This window comes from Neopsephotus bourkii, unplaced genomic scaffold, assembly GCF_033783945.1.
Source record: "Neopsephotus bourkii isolate Nb327-2 ecotype Australia unplaced genomic scaffold, CSIRO-AGI_Nbou_v1 NB_13, whole genome shotgun sequence".
In the NCBI taxonomy this organism is placed as follows: domain Eukaryota; kingdom Metazoa; phylum Chordata; class Aves; order Psittaciformes; family Psittacidae; genus Neopsephotus; species Neopsephotus bourkii.
In genome coordinates, this window is record NW_026900530.1 from 688,012 (window position 1) to 708,132 (window position 20,121).

Genomic DNA, 20,121 nt, shown 5'->3' on the forward strand with positions numbered 1-20,121 from the left:
GATCAGTTTCATGATCAATGATTCTATTGTATTACAAGTCATTACGATACAGTACAGCAAAACAAGAACCTCAGCCACAGCCCACCAGCCGATAAACACTAGAACAGCAAATACCAGCTGTAAGTAAGGTATGATATGTTGAAGCTCTGAGATCAAGAGCAAGAACTTTGAAAGCCAATAAACCAGCATTGTGATGAGTGACTATTAATCTGAAACAATGAATGCTTATCACAAATACAATTAGACACACTCCGGTCAGATCTGTCGTTATCTCAATCCTTTGTGCCCCACATTGGGCGCCACAAAGAACTGTGGTTTAAGCCCAGCCAGTAACTCAGAACCATGCAGCCACTTGTTCACTGCCTCCCCCCACCTCTTTCCTCCTCCCCTGCTCCCAGAGGGATGGGTAGGAGAACGGAAAGAATGTCACTCCCACAGGCTGAGATAAGAACAGTCCAGTAACTAAGGTAAAACACAAAAACACTGCTGCTACCACCAATAATAAGGGAAATAACAAGGGGAGGGAATACAACCAATCACTACCCACCTACTGATACCCAGCCCAACACAAGCAGTGATCTAGCCCTTTCAGGTAACTGCCCCCAGTTCATACACTGGGAATGATGTGCTGTGGTATAGAATACTACCCCTTTGGCTAGTTTGGGGCAGGTGTCCTGTCTCTGCTTCCTCTCCTCCCTGGCAGAGCATGAGACTCACAAAGTCCTTGGTCAGAGTAAACAGTGCATAGCAACAACTAAAACCATCGGTGTTACCAGCGCTGTTCCCAGGCTGAAAGTCAGAAGCACAGCACTGCATCAGCTACTAAGAAGGAGAAAAATGACTGCTACTGCTGAACCCAGGACACTTAATAAAATAATTTTTAGATTACTGTTGCCATCTACACATGGTAAATGATGAAGCAGGAACAATAGTAGGTACTGTAAAGATCACACTATTTTCCCACTTACAAACTCAAGCAAAATTGAATATTAGAGTAATGAAGGGAACTGCAAATATGAAGCATCTGTTGAGGTCATCTCCCTATACCTGGGCCTCTGTAGCAGGCAAATTCTTTTAATATTTGCAGGTTTATGCTACTGAAAAAAAAAATACCTAACTGCATCTGCAGGTGACTTAATAGGCAGTTAAGTTTCACAGCAACTGATACATCAGTTCTTTTAAGAAACTAAAATTGGCATAATAAATCAAACAATTTTCTAAAGCCTCAGAGACTTTGACCACCATTTTTTATATCCCTAATTACTGAACCATATCAATATATTACAGGTCACATACTAACCATATTTTGAGCCATGTGCCCTACTGGAGCTTTAAAATGAAACATCCCAGAAGATGTCTGTATTAGGAACCTGACAAACCAGGAAAGCTCATACATTTTTTTTCAGTTCAGTCAACTATTTGAAATACAGCTTCACATATGATCTTTTCACAGTTTACCTAAAACCAGACATGAAAACAGGTATTCCACTGCCATATGATTACTAAACATCACTAGAAATCAGGATATCTACTGTATAAACAATTTCCTAAGATGCAAATGGAGCATTCCACTTTGCAGTGTGCCAGGCAAATGAGATTTATTTCCTTTGCCTTCCATTATAGCCCAGGTGCTTGTTACCACTCCACAGCTTCCCACAGACGTTTATTGTAACAGGAGTATTTTACAGGATTATTAACAGGTCTATTGTAACACAAGCCTCCCTCATCCATCAAAGCAAACTTAGCCAAGTGGAAACCCACCACCTTCAGCTAAAGCAGCCACCTTCTTCTACATGTAATGGGGAGCCTGAAGAGGGGCCCTCAAGGGTGGCAGCAGCAGTCACGTACAGCCAGGCAGTGAGCAGTGAAGAGAGGCCAGTGCAAGGAACACCTTCACCTGGTGTACCTACATCCAGATGGCCATATCCGGCAACCACACACTATTTGATTAACTAGGTATTTGCCCAAAGAACAGCTTGACCTTTTAGACAATGTGAAGTGCAAGGTCCTGCACCTGGGTTGGGGCAATCCCAGGAGCACCTAGAGTTTGGGCAGAGAAGAAATTCAGAGAAGCCAGGTGGAGAAGGACCTGGAGGTGTTGGTCAATGAGGAACTGAACATGAGCCAGCTTCAGTGTGTGTTTGCACCTCGGAAACCAACCATGTCCTGGGCTGCATCAAAACACGCATGACCAGCAGGTTGAAGGGGAACTACAAGGGTGCTGGAGAGGGACACTTCATCAGGGACTGTAGTGGTAGGACAAGAGGTAATGGGTTTAAACTTAAACAGGGGAAGGTCAGGTTAAATATAAGGAAGAAATTTTTTAGTGTGAGGTTCTTTCCTGTGGGCCACTGGAACAGGTTGCCCAAAGAAGTGGTAAATGCCCCATCCTTGGCAGTGTTCAAGGCCAGGCACGACAGAGCCTTGGGAAACACGGTCTAGTGTGCGGTGTCCCTGCCCGTGGCAGGGGGCTGGAACTGGATGGTCTTAAGGTCCTTTCCAATCCTAACTATTCTATGATCTTAGAATTCTATGACTAGAATCATCTGCTGAGTAATTCACAGAATTGTCTTGCAGAACTGAGAGAGAGCAAAATTTTCACAAATACTTAAATAATTCAGGAACCCAGATCCTGTTTTCAGGATGTCTTTCAGGATTAAGCTAATCACTCTGACAGCGAGTTTGAAAACACTTTTCTGAATGGAGTTAGTTTGTTCATTTCAACAATTTATGGTGGACTGATGAAGCACATTTCTTCAAATGCTGTGGAGTAAAATAAGATGCCATTAAATCTACATTACAAGACCTACGATTTTTATCCTGTGCAAATACTTGAAAGTATATAGTGCAGTCTCCTCTTTCTTCCCCCTACTCAACCCTCATCATCCAAAATCCCTCAAATTAACATATTTTTTATGTTCTGGACTTAACATCAATTTACAGGTTAACTGCACCATAAAAGGCATTAGAACACAGGAGAAAGAAGCAATGTGGGCGGTTCTTTCCAGTTATTTCAACTGTTAACTCCATTTTTTATAGATCCTTTGTTTCAACCAGGATGAATGCTCTCTTCTTCAACTCATTCAAGTTATTTCTAATTAAAAGTGCCAAGCACATAATTTAGTCAAGAAGTAAAAGACTATCAATAAGCAAGCATTTTTTGCCTGTTTATAAATTGCAGTGTGTGCTTTGCCTTCCTAAAATACACTCAAATATATTAAATTTTTTCCTGAAGAAATTTGTCTTTTAAGAAGAAAAAAACTCCTACTGAACTTCAATTATAAATCAGATGCTTGAATTAGTCCTATCAATAAGTGATCTGAAGTATAACTCTGCAACTGATCCACTGGCATTTAAACCCATGCCATACACATACTCTGTATTGCTCTCTGACCTTTTTTTCCAGCATTTTTTCAGCATTTCCAGCATTCAGAATTCAGAATTTCTGAATGCATTCAGCATTCAGAATTTTTTCAGCATTTCCAGCAAACACATCAAATGCCAACAGAAAAGATTTCTGAGAAGTACCCTAACTTCCCATTGCCTTTTTAATCATATTTTACACAACAACAATCTAGCTGAATCACAACGTGTGAATGTGTGGGAATAGTCTTCTATTTCTTCCCTGTAAAGCATGTACATATCGTCTGTCCTTCGCATCTCTGTAAGCAAGCGTTATGAGAGTCTGCTGCCTCTCTTCTCCCAGGCAATGTGTCTTGCTTAACAGAGGAGAGAAAAATAAAAATAATTAAGAGAAACTGCTACCTCAACTGAGCTGAAAGAAAAGTACTAGCAAAAGAACAAGATGAAGCAGGAGAAAAAGGTTTTATGTAGGAAAACCACAGTGGGAAGAGCAGAGATGGCAAACAGCCGTTCTATTTCATGACAAAAAGGCTTCAAATCTTGCAATATCTAATCATCTTGAAACACGCCAATAATTCCAACATCTCCTATAAAATACTACCACCAGGTTTTTCTTTAGATTACTTGTAGAAGAGTATTAGTCTGTTGGAACAGTTATGCATACAGACCAGCTATACAGTTTTCAACCTTATAATTTGTGTAATATTAAAAAAAAAATATTTAAAGAGTAACTATTAGCATGCACTTCATACATTCTGTAATTACAACTTGAAGTAAATTCTCAAACAGCTAAAATCATAGAGCATTTAAAGGTATCTACTTCCTATAGTGGGGAATTAGTAATTCCTCAGCCTGCCAATTCCCCTTGCTTAAAAAGCTCTCACTCAGAAAGACCATACAAGAATTTTTACTTCTTTTTTTAAACTAGAGCTTTACAAGAAGTAAACCACCAATATAAGCAATAGTGTTACTACTAAGCCAACAAAAGTAACCATCAATATAAGCAATAGTGTTACTACTAAGCCAACAAAAGTAACCATCAATATAAGCACTAGTGTTACTACTAAGCCAGAACAGAGGCATACAGCAGGTCAGCTAATACAGCTTTCTGTATGTCTTCATCAAACCAGGCTAGCAGGACAGTTATTTATATATCACTAGTATATTGATACTGTTTTGTTAGTGTAGCAAACTATCACATAAATGAATAATCTGTGACCTGCCAATCAATGACACCACATGCTATCTGGGCAGGAGCAAGACTAATTCCCATCAGGCTGATGAGCACTTCCAATGCATAATGTGTGCTCCAAAGAAAATCTCCATAGGAAGACATGGATTGGAGCTCAAAACTCACAGCACAGACCTGTGTCACCATGTCAAAGCTGTGTGAGCAGCAGGTCACACAGCATGAGCCAGGTAAGCCTAGCGTGGGGCTCAAACCAGGGCTTTCTGACGCAGGGGAGAGGTGAGAAAAGGCCTCTGCTTTCATACACGCAGCAAATTCTGCCTGGCAAATACTCTTATTTATGACTTGACAAATTATTTGACTTAGTTCAAAGATTAATTATATTGCTCTCCTTCCTTGCATTCAATCATTAACTCTCATCTCTTTCTATCAGAGCTACTTTAAATCCCAAATAAACTCACACCAGTCCCTAAACAGGAAGAGAGACACTCCCACAATGGTAGGTCACCTCAAACCCAAGTCAAAAAGCTGTTTAAAGTCCGAGTTCCTACCGGCAACCAGTAGGAGAGCTTACACACGTGTTAAGTAGTAATGCACACCCCAAAGTGCAGTGTTCCCACTGCAGAAAGCCTCCTCACATCCACCTGTGCAGCAAGCCTGCCTTCAGCTGCTACGCGGGCACGAAAACCAAGAACAGAATAAAACTCTGAACCAGCTTATCACCCATTTGTTACTTTTTACTGCACTTTGGTGACACTCTGCTACAATATTAACACAAGTTTAAACGCGCTGCTGTCCTACCCGGGCAAAATTCAAATCCCAGAATTAGTTCTCTCTTTTACTTCCAAATGCCCAAATGTGACTGGAGCAGAAGCATTTTGAAGGAGGGGGATGAACAATCACACAAACTATGACAAGGTACAAGGACCATTCCAGATAATTTTATACTTGTGATTTGTTATCTTTACAGTAAGGGCATTCACAGGGACCTATGTTCAGATAACCACTGCAGTAGTCACTTTGGGACTCAACGATGCAGTAATATGCTCCCTTAAAGGAACTGTTAGAAACTATTTTTTCATATTCTGTTTTGTCCTCTTGTGCTCAGATACTCCCACTTGCAACACAGCATGCACAGGTACCAGAAAAAACATGGGCCAGGAGCACTAGCATGCAACCTGCAAAATATTTTGGAGAATCCCCAGCCTCCTTTTGCTCTATCACTCCAGGCTAGAAAGCTACAAACAGTAACTGTCAATAAAGGATGGTGCCTAAGCAGATCACAAATGTTTCCTGAAGTCACCTCTATTAGCCCAGTGAGAGAGATGCATGCTCAAGAGCATCAGTGTCAGAAACTGGAAGAAAACTTCCTCCTCCAACGTAGGTGACCAGTCTCACCCTTCAAAGTATCTGGAGAAGCTGGTCTCTGACTAACCCCCATGGATCAAATCATGGGTTTTGTTGTCTTCTGTCCCTTGAAGCTTCAGCTAATACACCTGTCAGAAAACTACAAACAAAAGACTAGAAAATACTTCACTGAAATACTTTCTACAAGTCCAAATTCTTAAAATTCAGAGACACCAACAAACACTGAAAAATGACTTCTGAAAGACTTCATGTAATGACCTCAATTGCTAGGCTCCACTTAGGCATAAGAACAAAAGAATCAGCACATGGTGGGGAAAAAACCAAACAAACAAACCCGGTGGGATTTTACTGATTTGAGAGTTAAATCCTCACAACTGACCCAGGCCTAATATGTAGGTGGAACCTACTCTAGGATGGGACATCCCCAGCAGAACACACATCCTCACTCCATCCACGTGCTGTGTATTAACACATTTGTGCACTCTCTTCAAACAAAAGCAGCAAATGGAGCACAGGGAGCTGTGCAGAGCCCTCAGAAACACACCCAAGATTCATACAACTCACCAAATGCACTTTCTCAAAATAATTTCAATAATTTGAAGATTAATCAAATGTGTCTGGTGAGTAGTGATGCAGCAGTGGAGACCAGCTATCAGAGAAGCTAAGAGGGCTGCTGCAAGCACCACAAACTGATGTATCAATAGCAGCCACCAAAAGCAGGTTTCAGCATGTATGCTTCAGAGGAGTAAAGGCTGTAGTAAACTATTCCAGCATATAATGTTCAGTGACTTAATGCCTACAGGCAAATAGCACACTATAAAAGAAACGAGAGAGGAAGTTTGTTATTACACAGCTATTCTCTTCTTTTGCTCCAAACTGTCAGAGCTGACACTGCTACTTACTTCAATCAAAACATTATTTTTACCACCCTGTAACATCTGGCCAAGTTGTAACAAGAGCAGTTTTGCAAGACCACTAGTTTATTCAAGTTTAGATAGATTTTAGCTAAGGAAACATTTGTAGCTGATACACAATGTAATCAGAAAATAGCAACAGAAACAAAATAATGCTGGCCTTTCTGCCTAATCTCAGAAACTACCCCCTAAGAAAGAAATCCAAAAGCTCAATGAGGCAAACTTCTCTTCCACCTGGTTCTGGAAGCAGTGAAGTTGCTTACCTCAAATAATGACTTACCCTTCAACACAAAAATCAACATGAAAATTTCCTCCTGTGAGTACCTGTGAGATCACTACTACAAGGAAAAAATCCCTGTGGATGAACAAGAGTAAGACACTGAGTCCAAAACACAACTAAAAGTCTTAGTAAATAGAAGATCCTCAAGCACATGACTTGAATCACCCAACTGAAGAAGAGTGTGACATAGCAAAGCAAAAATTAAAACTAAGCAAAACAAACTATCAGGGCCTCACTTGTTCAGCCTGGCTCAATACTGACCCAAGACTGTGATTTGCAATCATGATCATTATTCAGATCAAAACAGTTCCTTCACCACACCATGTTTAACTCTCTATTTTAACTGACAGTTGTGGCCAGGAGTACCTCTGAACACTAAGAGGTGAACTCACTGTGCACAGCACAAATCTGGAGTAAAACTTAATGCCATTTTCAAAAACCATGAGCATACCTACTCTAGATTAAAGTCAAAATCTCACTGAGGGAGAAGGGGGAAGGAATGTAGATACATATAAAGGAGCATGCTTTTGTCAGTCCCCTTGAAACAAAAAACGCAAAACCAGAACAACAAAAAAACTTTTGCTATTTGCAATACAGAAGAAAATATCAGCTGCTCCTAAGCTAAGAGAGGAAGCAAATAGCTCTAAAATCAACACAGTGAGACAAAAACTTAAGGAAAAAGTTGTTATCAGACTTCCTCAGTCTAGATCAACCACAACATCAAGAGGTCAGGGAAGGTCAACAAGCTTTGATTAAGGATTTGCCATCTTCAGACTACATATTGACACGTAAGATCCACACCTTAGTAATCACACTACAGCAAGATATTCCTGCATGCTGTATTTGAACAGTGTTCTTGCTCTAATTAAGTGTGACATTATATGAAGGTCTTATCTGTACGCAATATTTATGACAAGTTAATACAAGTTCTCTTAGATTTTACTGGATCTATAAACAAAGTAACTGTAAAAAAGCATGTGACACTTTAAATGTGTGCACTTAAATCTATCTAGAAGTCAGTCTACAGAGTAAAGATGATGAGCCAATGTTCCTACTCACGTACACACCTCTTCCCCTACTAGGCTCATGTCCCTGATTTGGAATTTTCTAGAGGACTTTAATGCTTGCATTTGCCCATTGTTACAGCCCATTACTTGTAGAATCATGACACTATTTCCTCCATGCTGTCTAACTACACTTTCAATATTGTGTTGGCTATTTCCCCCCTAATACATCATGCCAACAAGATGAAAGAGCGGACATGCACAGTCTTATTTTGATCCTAAGCCTCTGCTTATTTGAGCCCCTACTACTACTGTTTTCAGTAAAAATCCTGTAAAATTAAGTGCAAAAACAATATTGCAAGATGTATGCAAGACAGTATAGCGATGGAGAACTCCACACTGTAAAGCCTTCTCAAGCAATTGTAGCAAGACTGTGCCTCTTTAGCTGCATATCACTTTTGAATAATTCAGATGTAGTTCTCATGCCATGGAGGATGATCTAGAATGAGGGCTGCCAAATAATCTTAATTGTTACCATGGGAGGAAGAAAATTAACAGCTGTTGCTGATGTACCAGTGTAAGGCAACCTCAGACCAAGTCACGCCCACAGCGCATCCTCACACTGAGCTGATGTGCTACAACCGCCCTGGAGCAGCTGCCTCTTGGCTGCTCCCACCCTCAGAGCTCGGTGGCTGTGGTACAGTCAGCTCATGGGCTGCGCTGCTCAGCCTTGCACAACTTCTGTGACACAGCTTCAAGGGTCAAGAAGATAACCATCAGGGACAGCTTGCCCCAAGACCCACACTCATATGTTAATTGCATGATTATGATACAACACAAGAGTTCCATCAATACAAAGATACTGAAAATATTTAAACAGGCTCTAGAAATATGTAGGAGAGGATTTTGTACAAACTTACAAACAAGAGGTCTGCTGCCTCAATACACATTTACCTCCTGTTTTGACATCCTAAGTTCATTGCATCCCTGGAAAAAAGTCCTGCCGTGTTATCTATTGTAGGTTAAAGTTACAAAATGAGTAAAGTTCAAATTGCTCCTTCTGTAAACCTGTTTGGAGCCCAGGAAAATATCTGAAACCTGCATCTAATTCACTGTTTTTCCTCTCTTTTTCTTTCTCATATGACTGCTTATATGAATACTTTCTGTACCCTCAATTTCTAGGCAAATGGACAGAAAGCAATATTTAAATATGGCCACCATCTTGAGCATTCTTTGGCAGTTCATCCAGAAAGAAAATTCAAAAAGACAAACGCTCATCACTTAAGAAATCCAAGCACATTCAAATCCTGAATTAGCATGCCAACAGCTCACTAAGAACAGCAATAGTATTTCTTTGCTTATAATATGTATTATGCAAGATTTTCACTGATTATGTTGCTGTACCACTACCAGCGCACACACACCTCAACATAACACCTAGGCTGACTCTAGGCTGCGTTCTCCCACTGCTGCCAGTTCCAACATCCTGCAGAGAGAGTATAGGAACCACTGGTTTACATCACATACAACATTAACAACAAACTTCGAAGCAACAGTCACCTCTTAAATCTTGCCATATACGTTGTTTTGGCAGCACATACCCATATTCAGAGATGTATTCTAAACCACCATGTTATGAAGTCAATAAAAAGTACAGTTGTTTCCATTATTGTTTATTTTGATAGTGAGGTTGCGTACACAACTTCTCAAAACCACATTTCAAAATTTTACAAATTCCCAAAGTGAAAAACAGATCTCACACTCCAATTTCAAATATTATATTTACTTCATATAGACATCTCTATCTACCAAAAAAACAGTCTGCCAAACTTGTGTTGCTTATAGAACAAGGTAAATAAGTATCCAAGTCCCAAACAGATTGTAAGAACTGGAGAAAACAAAACAGTTCACAGGAAGACATTAACACGCTGTTTCCTTGAGGTGTAGAAACCAGCGGGCCTCTGAATTCCTCCTTATATTCTTTAAACAAACATGCCAAAATGTTGGAACCATCCCAAAGTTCTGCAAGCTCAAACAATACTGCTATATAATATTCACAAATACGTCCTAAAGGTTTTCTCTAACTGCATCTAGTCAACATCATCACCCCCTAGCATACTTGTTTCTCTCTCCCAGTCCCTCCAAAAGAAGTGACTTCTTACTGCAGGAGGCTGTGGGGAAAAATCCGATTTCACTTCCATAAATCCCAGATGAGCACCTTCCAAGATCTGCAAAAGCTGTCACAAGGGCACTGTCAGAACTGTGCCACAGCATGACTCACCACGAGACAGACAAGAAAAGGATTTGCACTCGCTTCTTCCTTTCAGCTTACATATGCAGCTACAGAGAGCGGGGACAGTACCGTTCTAAGAGGTTTTTTTTCAGGAAGCAAACAGATTTGTGTCTATGAATCTTTCCTGAGTAACTTATTCTTACACATGATGTACATGATAAATTCAACTGCAACCTATGTTTTAACATACACATCTTTACTAAATTCAAAACACATGCAACTACTGTAACAGAAGACACATTAAGAAGTTATGCACACGCCTCATTGTTTGACCAGAAATAAGTCTGCGCACAAAAGTGCTTGTATCATTTATTTATCCAGTAATGCCACAGAAATCAAACACCACTCATGCATTTGATTTAAGCACCTCAGAGAAAACAATACAGTTGATTAGGATTTTATCTGATTTCCCTAAGTTAGGCATTCAGTCTGGCTAGATGCTTGCTACTGGTATACATACCTGCTCTGCTCCCACTACACTCAACTCTTTCTGTTCACCCTCCAGCCCACACAGAAATAATGCCACTGTGGCTGATACCATGCAAGGACCTGAGCAAACGAGCTAAAGGCTCACAGGTTAAGTTATCTCAGGCAGGCAGCTGTGTTACTGTAACTGCATGCCCTCTGATCAGCTCAATGCCTGCAGAGAATGAGCTTGTGCCTGCATTAATATACTCAGCTTCTTCCAAAAAAAAAAAATAATAAAAAAATAGAATTTCTGTAGCAAAGACACATGGCTTTAAGCTATTTACTTCCTAAAGTAGTTATTTTATTTCATGGTATCCTCTGTAATCCTGGGCAACATACTGGGAACCCTTATATCAAAAAAGCTGAAACCTGCTCAACTCCACGCCAACCAATTCAGCAGCCCACATGTGTGTGTGTGTCCACGCACATCCCTCCTCTGAGGTCACAATATTCTCTCCCTGTTACGGCAAAGTTCCCATCAGTACCTCAAAAATGCATGCATTCAATATTTCAAAATGCACTGTCTTCTCTTTAGCCCGTCTTCCTCCTTGGGAGTACACATGGCAGGTTTTCCACCTTAAATTCACATATTAATTGGGTAGCTTGCCTTTGGCTGCAGATTCCTGTAAAAACTAAACAGCTCCCTGGAGAGTCCAAAATCTACAGCTCCTACCTGGGAACTGTGCAGTAACTAGACTCTTTCCTTTGGCACAAGAATCACAGAAATCTACAAGAAGACAGGCCAAACTTACATGCAAGTCTTTATTTTCGGGTTTTGTTACCCTTAAGGCTTCTGGCTTTACCCATTTTTCTTGTGTCACTCTTTAGCTAGGCTGGCTGAGTCTAAACTTGGTGAAAGTTGTAAAACAGCCCCTTCAGTATTCCAAAAACCTTTTTCTTCCTTTTTAACCGTGATACTACTGACATTATTTACTGTTACCCTTGGGACACACACACACAGAGCATCCCCTCCAAAACCCCAACCCACACATCCTTCTACATCCTTGAGTTTTGCTACCAAGGACCTCATCAAGGTAAATCCCATTAAACTCTTTGAAGGTTTAAGTCACCAGTACCATCATATGCATACTGTAAACTCTTCATCCATTTTCTGTGTTATCTGTTCTTTTTAGCATTACTGTCTGTTGACAAAGTCCCCAGAGGGGATGCAAGATACACAGGCTGAATCCAACTGGTGCAAAACAACTTGCAGGCAGCACTTGACAACTGATTTACAGTGGTATTTCAGAAGTCACAAAGTTAAGAGTGCTAGAACAAAGCAGAGTACCTGTAATGCAAACACCTACATTGTTAACAGAACTGTAAATCTGAAAAATTATAATAAGGGAACATATTAAAACAGGCCAGAATACAATGCATACAATAGCACCATTAATTCTGTAAGACTGGCCACCTGTTGAATGTCAGTAGCTCAGCATTCATGGTAAATGTCGGCAAATATTGCGCATTCTTTGTAAGAAACCTGTATTGAAATCAAAAACAATACTGTTGCAGGTCATTTGTTAATTATTTGGTTATCTCTTTGTCTATATAAATATCATTAACCAAGAAAGTACTGTTTCTCAATAAATACACAAAACCTGAGAAGAAAAAAACCCAACAGATTTCACTGAATAGATATTTATCTTCCAACAAAAAACTCCACTATTTCAACATGTTTACCTTACCTAACTCTTCAGACAGCTGTTATATGTTTACATAAACTGTCCAACTAGCTAAAATTTATTGGACTGTTTTTTCCACACACCTGATCAATATAATTGCGTACTCTGAGTTGTTTTGCATAGCCATGCACAGAAGTGACATCCTTGCCCTGGAAATATGAATGCCACATGTCAGCATTCAATTGTATTTGCCAGCAAGTCGGGCCTAGTCTTTCTGAAAATGGGACTGTTCCACAACACTTGCCTACTCAAAAGACTCTAAATTTAAAGTCATTAACTGAACAAAATTACAGGATGGTACAGTGAAAGGTGTTGAGGGGCTTTACTATTTTTCACAATTTGCATCAAAGCAATTTGGGAAAAAGGTACCTGTTATCACACAATTAATGCCGTAATAGAATTGCGGGTATCTTTTTTCCCCAATAATTGTTAGAACAAGTTACAACAAATTTGGGAATTCATGTTGGAAATAATTAATATTTACTTTGGCAACAACCTCATTAGCTAGGTTACAAACCTTTCTATCCACCATTCTTGCCTGGTGTCTCAAGAGCCAAGACAGACATCTCACAGCAGACAGCTATGAAACAGAACTCATACGCGGGAGTGATGGCAGCATCTCAGTGCACACTGCAGGCAATGACAGTGGAGGCTTCCATGTGGCTCTACCAGCAGCCAGTCGGTCACAAGAGTTAAGGACCTCCTATGCTTTCCTAAGAAGCTTCAGATCCTTTTAGAAATCGTTTTCACAATTCTTCATTCAAGACTGTTAGCCAGCTGTCTCTAAATAGCTTTGGAATAAATAGATTTTTTAGAAGCAAACACCACTCACTTCCACAATTTAGGAAAAGCAATGTAGGAGCCTATCTTTAGAGACATTCTACCTTACCCTGTTTTGAACAAAGGAAATAGCTAAATCAGAGCCTCAGTGTCATGTAAATATATGCCATAAACCAGACAGTCAAGCCAAATGTAGACCCATGTAACATATTTGAGTGCTTTTCAATACTACTCAAAAAAAAAAAAAAGAAAAAAGAAAAAAGAAGAAAAACAAAAGTCCACAAGGTGCTTCCACTTGGACTTTAAAACTGACTCAGCCGAAATTCTACTCTAGCAACAGACATCATCTTGGATACTTTGGTACAGTTGCTGTTATTATCATCATCGTTATTAATCGCTTACTGAATTTCACCCTTTTCCCCTGTCTCCCCCCATTCCTTCAGTAAAGGAAAAAGGTTTCTGGATTTGCAAGACAAGAGAGGAAGAGCAAAAGGCACTTCTAAAAATGTTCCTCTACCTTCAAGTAAATAAGCGACAAGCTGGAAGATACAGAGTCCAAAAACTAACTTACAAAAATTCAGTACTCTGTTTTGCACACAGTACTTTTAAGATACGTGAAGAAAGTTAGGGAAGGTTTCAGTGTATAGTGGCTACAGAACTTAAAATAGCACACTTCTGCAGTGTCATTTTAGGAATTACTATAACCCCAGCACTAAAGGTAACATTGGAGAGTCCCAGCAGTAAAGGTAACATGCCAAGAAAACAGGAAGCCAGAGGTGGTAAGAGTTTGTCTTCCAAATTTGAACAGTCATTTTGACAAATCCTACGGAAGGGTGATTTTGGAAGGCAAAGAGATCAGTGGGAGGGGGCTTAAGGACTCTTAGGTACAAGCTGGGCACACAAAAGCTAACATACCCAAATCATTACCCATTTCTAAAACGAGCTCTTATGGGCCTTCGCTACTTGAACACCTCCACAATTTGAACCCTGGAACCAAGCCAGACTTCTTTGTAAAGAGCAGGACTGGAAAGGGTATTACATCTGCACACACCACCCCAGATGCCCATACTGAATGGGTCAAACACATGTCAGAGTGCTCTTGCTGCAGAGATGGGGGAGACAAAGTTACAGATGTTGCCAAATTGTGTTTATCCAGGGCATCACTCACGTCAAAAGCCATCCTGTCTTTAAAAAAGAGTGGTGAGAGAGGGCTTATAAGAGTTTTCAGGCAAACAGAAAATACATGTTTGCCTGCCCTCGCTCTCTGTGGGTCATGCAAGCCCAACTGACAAGACCTAAGTTAACACAAAAACACTATGGGGAAAATACTCATATTAGATCACACATTCCACAGTCAGAGATCCATGAAAACCATTAATAATCCCATATTGAAATCCGTAATACCCTATACAATTTTGTGTGCCTACCTTCTCTGTCAGGTCTCAGAAAACACATGTAATTTCCTAGACTGTGCACTTTCTTTCAGCAGCAGCAGATTAATGGCGGGTTTTTTTAAGTTATAACACCTACTACACATTTGTTCCACACACAACACAAAGCTCCAGAAGCTTGCACAGCAGAGGCTGCGGAGGGCAGGCAGGCACGACCTGCACCGCTGACAGCGTGCTGCTCGCTGTCCTGCTGTCCTCCCAAGCTTAGCCACCTCCCCAGCCTCACCCGGCCCAGCAACACGTGCCTGTGCAGCACTGGCATCAGACCCCTCTCCGATACCACCACCAGCACAACCACCGCAGAGCAGCAGGGCGGCAGAGGAACACCTGTGCTGGGCAGCATGGCGCGGTACCGGGAGAGGCGCGTGTAACAGCCACACGTGCACACGGGGTGACAACAGGCGAGGAGCTCCCGTCACCGCGGACAGCCGCACCCGGGCACCCGCTGCCCCCTACAAGAGGAGTTGCCGCCCGGCGCGGCCCGAGGGCCGCACGAGGGGGTGCCCTGCCGCTGCGCACCAGCGGGGCCGGGCTGCGGTTCCTCACGCCGCGGACGGGCAGGCGGGACAGCGGCCCGGCCCGCGCGGCCCCTGCCTGCCCCCGCCGGCGGCCACCGGCGCCCCGTGGGCCCGGCCCGGCCCCCCCAAGACAACCGCCAGGCCCGGGACCGCACCCCACCGCCGCCGCGCCTCAGGTGCCGCGGCCCAGCGTTCCCCACCGCGGCTCGGCCGCCGCCCCGTACGCTAGCCCTGGGGCGGGGAGGGCCTCGGCCCCCGCCTCCTTTAGAGGCCAGGCCGGGGCCAGGCCCCGCGCCCCCTCGTCCGCCCGCCCACCTTCCGGCCCAGCGCCGCTGCCGCTCACCCCAAGACTCCCTGACTGTAGTTCCTCTTCTTCCAGGGGGTGCCGGTGTACAGCGGCTCGGCCAGGCCGGCCTGGGCCCGGGCGGCCGGCTCGTCCCCCAGGACGGGGGCCCGGCCCTGCCCGGGGGGCCCCAGCAGGAGGCTGTAGTTGAGCCCGAAGGTGCTGGCCTTGTTGTCGCGCTTCCTCTTGTTGCTGGCAGCCGCGGCGGCGGCAGCAGGCGGCCCCCCCCGTGCGGGCCGGGCCCAGGCGGCGGCCCCCGGGGGCGGCGAGGCCTGGTGGTGGCTGCGGTTGTGTTGGTTGTTGGCGCTCTCGAGTGGCAGGAAGTCGGGCTGGGGGTCGGAGCGGGGGGCGCGGTACATGCCGGGCGGGGAGGCCGGGCCGGCCCCAGCGGGGGCGCTCTGCTGTTGGTGCTCCTGCTGCTGTTGCTGCTGCTGAAAGTAGAGGTTGCGGACCCCCTGCGTGGTCTCCCAGATCTGCATCCACAGGCGGTTCGAGGGGCCGAGCTGCTCTGGCTGGAACCAGGCTATCCGGGGATCCATCAAACGGGGACCCACCCCGGCTGCCTTCGCTCCCCGCGCCCCGCCGGCCGCCGACGCCGAGACCCTGTCACCGGGTCCCAGCGCTAATGGCGGCTTCTATAGAAGGGCAGCTCCGCGCCTGCCTGCTCGTTGCCGTCGCTCCACAGCCCCCGCCCCTCCTGGCGAGCGCGGCGAGGCGGGGCCCGGCTGGGCCTCCGGCACACAGGCCGCGCGCAGGCAGTGGGGGGCGGTGGCGGCCAGACCGGGCGGTGCTGCAGGCGGGTTCCTGCTCTGCCCCGGCCCGGCAGCTGCAGGGCGGACCCGGCCTGCCCTGGCGCCTCAGCCTGGCCGGGCGGCTCTCGGGCCGCAGCAGCTGCTCCTCTCGCGGCGGAACCGCCCTGGTCCCGGCCCAGCCCTCGGCGCTGCGTGGGCACCCGCCGCGCACCCCAACCCCGCCGGGGGCCCGGGCAGGGCCGGCGGGGAAGGCCGGACTGGGGTGGCCGCGGGGTCCGGCACCGCTTCGGGGGATGCCGTTTCGGTCACTGTGCCTCTGTTGCATTACACCAGAGAAGAGTATGAGGCGTACCAGACCAAACGCGCTCTGGTACACTGCCTCTTGTGCGGTCGCGTTACCCTTCTCGTACACCATCAGTTGCCGCTGCACTCCCGTAAAAGTATTTTGGGGATGGTTATGGATACTTCTGGGTCCTTCTGACTTTCATTCAACTTCATAGGAGAGGGGAAAATAGCTTAAGCGCTATACTTGCATAGCCAACGCTTCTGCAGGTAGCGATGTTAACAACACAGCAAACAGCAACTTTTAGTAGTACAGGTTCTGGTCAGGTTCAGGTTTATTTTTAGTGTTTTCATACTACAGGTTTAAAACATCTTTGGTATCAGCTAGAAAGTCTCTAACATGCTGAATGGAGGGTCTGGAGCTTCCCACAGTTTAAGAACTGCATGGGAAAGAATTTCTCCTTAGGAAGATGGAAGTTTTGGAATAAAAAAGTCACATTTCAATTCAAAGTATTGCATGAAGTAGACGGTTTGCAAAGAAATCTTAAAACCAGTTCCTGGTGACAACCAAGGATTAAAGTTCTGGCTTCTCCCCACCATCCCAGAGCAGGACATGTTGCTCTGATCCCTCTCGTGTTCTGTCACAGGGTGCTTGATGTCTACTTTCCAAGAGAAACCCAGGAACAAGATGTAGGATGAAATCTGGTTCTGGAGTTTGAAATCTTTTGCCTTTGAGAATTAGGGTCTGTCCATAAAACTACCATCAAAAGCCACATAGAAGCTGGCTGAATTTAAGCACTTGGAACTGGAGAAGAAACATCCTGAATAGCCCTATTTTCCAAAACCCGCATTCTTCGATTATTCTGAGAATTATGAACATACCAGAAAAGGCAACTAGAAATGACTAGCCTGATGTTCCTTTTACACCACAGATGCAAATAAAACATTTTAAATTCAGAAACTTCAGGGTTTTTTTAAACACAGCACAGAAAAGTGAGCATAAGTCTTATGTTATCCGTAAGGAAATAACAGTAATGGGAAAAAAAAAAAAACAAACCAAATCCTAATCCTTCAAAAAACAATTATTTGTTCTACACCCATAGAATGTAAATGTAAACAAGTGTTGTTGGATTGAGGCTTATTAATTTAACAATTCCTCTGTAGCAACCCCTAGTCCCAAGCAAATACAGCCAGGACACAACATGTTGGTGTAGTACCAGAAAGGCTTTACATAAAGTAGTGACATGGCTTGACTTCGCGAATGAAGATTTAGGAAGGGCTTTGCCCACGCTTACTACATGTGTGCTGATGGCTGAAGGCCAATGTGTGATAGGCAACTCCGGCTACAAAAAGCACAGCAGAAGGTCTCCTTGGGTGGTACAGGTGGGGCGCGATTCTTTCTGCGTTGTCTTTTCTCCTTGAGGCTAGTTCTTCGTAAACTCTCAAAGGAGTCAACAGCATTATGTATGGTGTGCCTCCAAGTCTCCCGATTGGAAGCCAAGGCGGACCACTGATGGTAGTCAGTATGGCCAAGGCTAAGGTATTGTTTCAGGGAGTCCTTTTATCTCTTCTTTGGGGAACCTCTCTTGCGGCTACTGGTGGCAAGTTCACCGTAAAACACGATTTTGGGGAGGCAGTGATCCTTCATCCTAGAGACGTGCCCTGCCCAGCACAGCTGCAATTTCAGCAATATGGCCTCGATGCTGGTGACCCCTGCCTGTTTGAGGACAGTGACATTAGACACATAGTCAGTCCAATGGATGTTTAGAATTGTACAGAGGCAGCGCTGCTGAAAGCGTTTGAGGAGCCGCAGGTGATGACAGTAGATGACCCATGATTCAGACCCATATAAAATAGACAATACAATGGCTCTATAGCCACATAAAGTAGTACACCTATGGGATATTAAAAATGAAAAATAATAAAAAGGCACCCCCCCATCCAAGCCAACAAAATGGTCAGTATGATTTTTTTATATCATGATTTTGAACTTTCACTCTTTTACTTACTAAAACGGGAACTTCCCAGAAAAGGTCATTTAGAAACATCATGCACTTTCCAGTTGAATCAGCCATTTTTCAGTTAAGTTCTGGAAATGCCTTTTACTCTCCATCAAGAGATATAGGGCAGGAGGGAAGGGGCCAGTGCAATTCTCCTTTAAAGTTAAAAATACCCCCCACATGTCAGAAGGAAACAAAGAATCATCACCAGGACTTTTGTCAGCAAAGGAACACAAAGCCTGGAGAAGGTATACTGAAATGCCAGTGCATCTCTGAAAGCAAGTATAGGTATTTATGTGAGCTCCTTGCAACCCCACAACTGCATCAGGAGCCTCTGTTGTTTTGAGAGCACATACCAGGCACAGTCGTTCTGGCAGTGTACAGATAATTACAGCAGGATCTTATTGCTGTTCACAAGCAGTTTGATTTAAGCCCTTTATGTAACAGTAACGCAAGGAGCTCCTGACACCCAGACTGGAAAGAAAAGTGTCTTATCCTTTGTGTGTATCTCAAACTATGTTCTTATGTGGTCAATTGAACTATGTCTGACAAAATGCCTCACAGAAATAAGGAACTTACAAAAATAATACAGAAACAAAATTTAATTAGACTTAAGGTCAAGAAAACTGATTACTTTCCTCTTTTCAGCAGTCACGAGATCACATCCACTGATCTCATGTGCCTAGTGTCCAGTTTTGGGTCCCCCATTACAAGACACAGTTGGGCATATTAAGCAGAAGGCCACGAAGACAGAGTGCTAAAGCACATGATGTACCAGGAAGGGCTGAGGGAGCTACGTTTACTGAGTGTGAAGAGGTGAATGCAACTGTTGTTTTCAACTAGCAAATAGGGTGATAAGAAGAAATGGAGCCAGGCTCTTGCTGGTGCTGTGCCGTCAAATGACAAGGGGCACATTTTACAGCAGAGGGAAGTCCTAAAAAGTATACATAGGTGAAAAAAAAAGTGCCACAGCAAAGGCAGTCAAGCACTGGAAACAGCTGTGCAAAGTTAAAGGATTTCCACCTTTGGAGATGCTCAAGCCCTAGCCCAACCTTCCTGACTCCAAAGTCGTGCTTTAGCAGCGGACTAGAGTAAGGAACCTCCAGACATCCTTTCCAATTTAGATTCTCCTGCAATTCAGTGCAGCACCCAGAAAATGAAAGCAGTTAAGTGCTCCAAACAAATATAATATGAATACCTTGTATCAGGCTAATAGTATATCTTCAGTGTACAGCAAGTATAACTAACACAAGGATTAAAATCCACGCACGGTGCAGTCTTATACCATAACCCACTTAGCTACTTCTTCCTCAGCTGTTACACTCCAGCCCTTTTCACTGCAGCCCCTGTCAAATCCCAGGATAACCTTTCAACTGCTCCATGCTCCACACTTCTCCTGGACTTCTCCAGGCCAGGCTCAATGGTCCCTGA

At 43.8% G+C, this 20,121-nt stretch overlaps 1 protein-coding gene across 1 annotated transcript in view; it reads right to left on the reverse strand.

Annotated features, from left to right (window-relative positions):
- TENT4B (terminal nucleotidyltransferase 4B) overlaps nucleotides 1–16,383 on the reverse strand; it is a 47,640-nt gene extending 31,257 nt beyond the window's left edge. Inside the window, exon 1 of the mRNA XM_061369927.1 lies at nucleotides 15,657–16,383. Coding sequence (XP_061225911.1) covers nucleotides 15,657–16,195 — 539 coding nt within the window. The 5' untranslated portion in view covers nucleotides 16,196–16,383. The remainder of the gene's footprint in view (nucleotides 1–15,656) is intronic.
- Nucleotides 16,384–20,121: the final 3,738 nt, after the last annotated feature.